The 4,318-nt window shown below is 55.8% G+C and overlaps 1 protein-coding gene across 1 annotated transcript in view; it reads right to left on the bottom strand.

Annotated features, from left to right (window-relative positions):
• The window catches only part of FHAD1 (forkhead-associated (FHA) phosphopeptide binding domain 1), a 27,817-nt gene that overhangs the window by 14,549 nt on the left and 8,950 nt on the right, over positions 1-4,318 (bottom strand). The window contains exons 9-14 of the mRNA XM_009325300.1: positions 3,910-4,014; positions 3,348-3,455; positions 2,510-2,575; positions 1,969-2,052; positions 1,431-1,583; positions 848-1,043 (exon numbers count right to left, since the gene is read on the bottom strand). Coding sequence (XP_009323575.1) covers positions 848-1,043; positions 1,431-1,583; positions 1,969-2,052; positions 2,510-2,575; positions 3,348-3,455; positions 3,910-4,014 — 712 coding nt within the window. The remainder of the gene's footprint in view (positions 1-847; positions 1,044-1,430; positions 1,584-1,968; positions 2,053-2,509; positions 2,576-3,347; positions 3,456-3,909; positions 4,015-4,318) is intronic.

Genomic DNA, 4,318 nt, shown 5'->3' with positions numbered 1-4,318 from the left:
GGTCGCGGGGCTCTGGCCCTCGCTGCAAAGGGCGCCGGTCCCCGCCGCTGACGCCGGCCTCCATCTTGGCCTGCTCCGGCCAGGATGGCTCGTTGCTGCATGATGCTCCTGGTGCTATAATTACCACTCTGCTAACCACAGCGGCCTTGCAGCTCCTCGCCGACACCGCTCCGCTCCACCCCGCTGCCGCCCAGCACACGGCACGTTCTGCACCCCTGTGCAATGCTCAGTGCTGCCGTGAGAGCGATGCTCCCCCTCCCACGCTGCCGTCAGAGCCATTACTCCTCTGCAGTGACACTCCACAACACATGATGCCTCGACACAGACCTACGCTTTGCTTTCCACGCATTCTTCACCTAAACTTGTTTTTGGCAAGCTACGCACAGTGACTGCTCTGCCGCTCCACAACAGGGGTTGCACAGGAAAGGAAAAACAAAGTAATTCATAACCTCGAGACAAGGGGTTCAGATCTCAGCCAGCAATCGCGGCCAAGAAGTGTTTCTTATATGCCACCAAGGCAAACCCCACTTTGACTGAATAACCACAATGTCAGCAGATCAGGCCCACCACACGCAGACATCGCATCCCGCAGACAAACCCCCCCCCAGAGTCCTACAGGTGGCACTGGCTACACGGGGTGACCGGTGCCGCAGAGGCAGGGAATAAGAGCACGCACGCTGCCTGAGCAGGTTTCTTAGTTGCCCAAACTGCCCGAGATTTGCACCTAGGTGGGGGCCTGGCATCCCCAAGCGGTGACTCACGCTGGCCTTTCTCCTCTATGGCTGGCTAGCTAAGACATCCCACCCGGAGCAGGTTTGCTCCCAAGGACACCCAGCAAGACACAGACCTTTGCCGGAGGCGCTCATGTCCACCCCTACGTTGGCCAGGAGCCGCTCCGCACCCTCCAGCCAGGACAGGGGGACACGCGCCATTTCCACCACCGCCGCCCCGATGACCGAGATGGAGGGGTCCAGGGACACTGCCTCCAGCCTCCCCAGCTCCCCTCGCAGGCTGTCGCTGCTGCAGGAGCTCCTCAGGCAAGCCTGGAAAAAATACAACCGGTGACCAAGCTAGCCTCCACAGTTAGTGGGTTTCTGGGACTTGGCAAATAACACATCATCTCTGAAAAAGTCCTGGGTACAACCTCGTGAACACTTTGGTACGACTCTTCACTTCCCGGGTCAATATCTTTGGTGGGAACGGCTCCTGGCAGGCCCAGGGGAGGACACACTTCTGTGACACCTCCTATTTCTTTCCAACCAACACTTTTTGGGGCTGCACTCACCTCTCACTGATCTGGAGAGCTGCGCGCGCTGGGTAGCGCTCGTGCATAAGTGTATCTTTTCTCCGACCTATCCTCCGGCCAAAAAAATGCCCTGTGCCACTTATCTCCTGGCTGCCAGTTGGTCATCATTATTTAAAGGACTGACCTGGAGCTCCTGCAGGGATTTCTTGAACACCTCAACGTTTGCAGACACCTCCTTTTCCTTCAAGAGCCTGGAGCTTAATTCCTCCTGCAGACGCTTCTCTCTCTCATGACTTTGTTGATTCTCGTCAGAGATCTGCCTGACCTTCTCTATCACCTGGCAAAAGCAAGTGAAGGAAGAGGAGAATAAGGCATTATATTAATACCCTTTTTCAGCTGAGGGACCGTAGATCGTCTCAGCGAGCAATGATTGAGACTTGCTGCAGACTGGTAGCCACGTCAGACTCCTGGGCTTCTCCCTGTTGCAGCCCACTGGCTCCATCCAAGCTTTGGCGGACAAAAAGGATCGTGTCTCCTTCACATCACGGAACTGTGTCATTAACCTGGGATAGCTGTGGCACGACTTATAATCTGGAGAAGCTTGGACGCTACCAGCACTGCTGTGCACGGAGTAGGCACCGCAGCCGTTCTGCAGTGGCCGACCCGAGCCACGCCAGTCTCGGAGGCACCGAGCATCTCCGTGTGCTGGTATCCAAACTCACCTGCTGCTCCGTTACGGCTTTCCCTGCAACGCCTGCTGCTGCGGGAGAACAGACTCGCATCACTTGGGTTTTGAAGGACTCCAGCTACAGCAGAGAACGACACAGGAAAACAAAAACCACAGAGAGTCGATATCAGCTCTGCTGGTCTGCTCTACCCAAGCCTGCACACATCAATGCAAAGGGCGTCCCGGTGCCTGCCGTCTCCGACACCGAGGCCCCGTGCACGCTCCTGCCCTCCCCTCAGGACATCGCTTTAGCTCACGCACCTTTTTCACCGTGCAACTTTGCAAGGGTTCCCTGACTCCCCCCCTTTGACCCCGACGGCTCACACACCACCGGCAGCAAGGCACTGCAGTCAATCACATCTGTTAATTTGCCTATAAGGTGCAAGGTGCAATCACCAGTACCACGCACGCGGGAGGCTGTCGGCTCCCCGCCACCAAGGACAACGTGACTCCTGAACATCTCCTGCTGCCCTGCTACTGCTGTGGCAGGATTACAATGACACAGGGCCAGTACAAATTGCAAAGGACGGACCAACCGAGCTAGGCAGCTTCTCCACCCCGCGCTCCAGCGGGGATTTCCGATGGCTGGTTCCTATTTCCTCCTGTGAAACAGTTGGGGCAGGCTGGGGACAGCTGGGGATGCCACCCGCAGCCTCTCTGCAGGAGATGACAACCATTTCCACTGAGGTTAGCGCTTTACGCTTCTGTATCGCAGCTGGTGCTGGCTCCTCCTGGGGCTTCGACACATGGCTGTCCCTGTGCTAACCTACGTGGCAGCACGCAGGCCCAAAAGTCTCCATCTGCCCTTGAAAGCTTGAGGTTGTCCTTTGGCTCCACGCTGCACAAAAACTGGGGTTGTTTCCCAAACATGTAACCAAACAGCTCATAGCTTTTTCTGCCTCTCATTGACTGAGTTCGCTAACAAATTCACGCTAGCAGAAAATTCACGCTAGCAAAACTCTGTGCTGCAGTTTAAGGGGGGAGCACGACCTTCTTGTGCGAAGCACAGCTTTATCCTGCTGATCTGGCACGATGTTATTCTGCAAAGAGCTGTCTCTGCCCGGAGCAGCATTACCTAGGCACGGAGGAGGGTCTGTATGGGTCCCGGACAGCATGACTAAAATTCCAGAGTATAGCGCGTTTCTGTATCCTATTAAACTCGCTGCATCTTCTGTGATGCCTACACAAATCCTGTGGATAAGCCTATTATACTGCACCCGACGACAAGTTAAGCCCCGTGCCAGGGTTTGGTGCTCAGGCCTCTGCATTTCCTTTCCGGCACTCAAGCACGATGTCCTCCCCCGTGGGAAAACCGGTACTTTTGCTGCCTTCAGCCCAGACTGCAGGATGCTCCCATCCCTGCCTCCTCCCTACCTGCTCCTTGGCCCGCCCCACGTCGGCTGTCAGCAGGCGCTCCCTGCGCCCCATCTCCTGCAGCTGCAGAGCTTGCCTGGCACAGGCTTCTTTCAGCTCCTCCTCAGCCTGCAACGACGAGAGCGTTTGCATATCAAAAGCAATACCAGAAAATCACGGCGTAAGCACTTTTACCCCAGCTATCCACTATTCACATCAGATGACTCCAAATATAGCTTTGAAATAGCAGGAGACAAGGAGCAATCCTTTTGCAGGGGAGGAGGGTTGCAGCATCGGACACCTAACGCTGCTTTTTGCCTGGGTTTGGTCCCTGGGCCATCACCCATCCTTGACTTTCTAACACACCGCTCGCGTAGGGCAGTCTCTGCTGCACAAGTTACCTTCTTCCCTCGGGGTCCGTGGAATAGCTCAGCACATTTTGACCCTCTGCCTGCACAGCCTGCGTGCCTGGGGCTCGCTGGCCCTCGTCCCACGCGTCTGCCACCCGTGCCAGGCGGCCGAGGTACCTGCCGTGCCCGTCCCTCCCTGCCCTCCGCCGCATACCCCACGGCCAGACTGTTACCTTGGCTTTCTCGGCCAGCTGGTTTCGGATGCTCTCCTGCTCGGCGCAATACTTCTGGACTTCCCCCTGCAGCCCCTCCAGGTCACGTTCCAGCTCCCCGATGCGCTGCAAGAGTCCCGGAACAGCACAGGGTCTCACCAGAGGAGCTGGGCATCGCCCTCTCTGGAGGATTTTAACCGATAACCGATATATTTTCCCCATTTCCTTTACCCTGGAATTTTCTTCTAACCTATGTTTACTGCAGTTAGATTGCCTTTCAAGTGGAATGTCAATCTTATTATTGACACCATTCTCCTGCATCGTAATGCGGTGTTACAATTTTTACAGGCGTTTACGTTCTCCGGTTCATTTTGCATGTTAGGTGCCTTCTATTACAGGAGCCGGATTCAAAACAACTCCCTTAAAATGC

This window comes from Pygoscelis adeliae, unplaced genomic scaffold (genome assembly GCF_000699105.1).
Source record: "Pygoscelis adeliae isolate BGI_AS28 unplaced genomic scaffold, ASM69910v1 Scaffold36, whole genome shotgun sequence".
In the NCBI taxonomy this organism is placed as follows: Eukaryota; Metazoa; Chordata; class Aves; order Sphenisciformes; family Spheniscidae; genus Pygoscelis; species Pygoscelis adeliae.
Note: the sequence above shows the minus strand (reverse complement) of the source record. Positions and strands in the feature narration are given on the sequence as shown.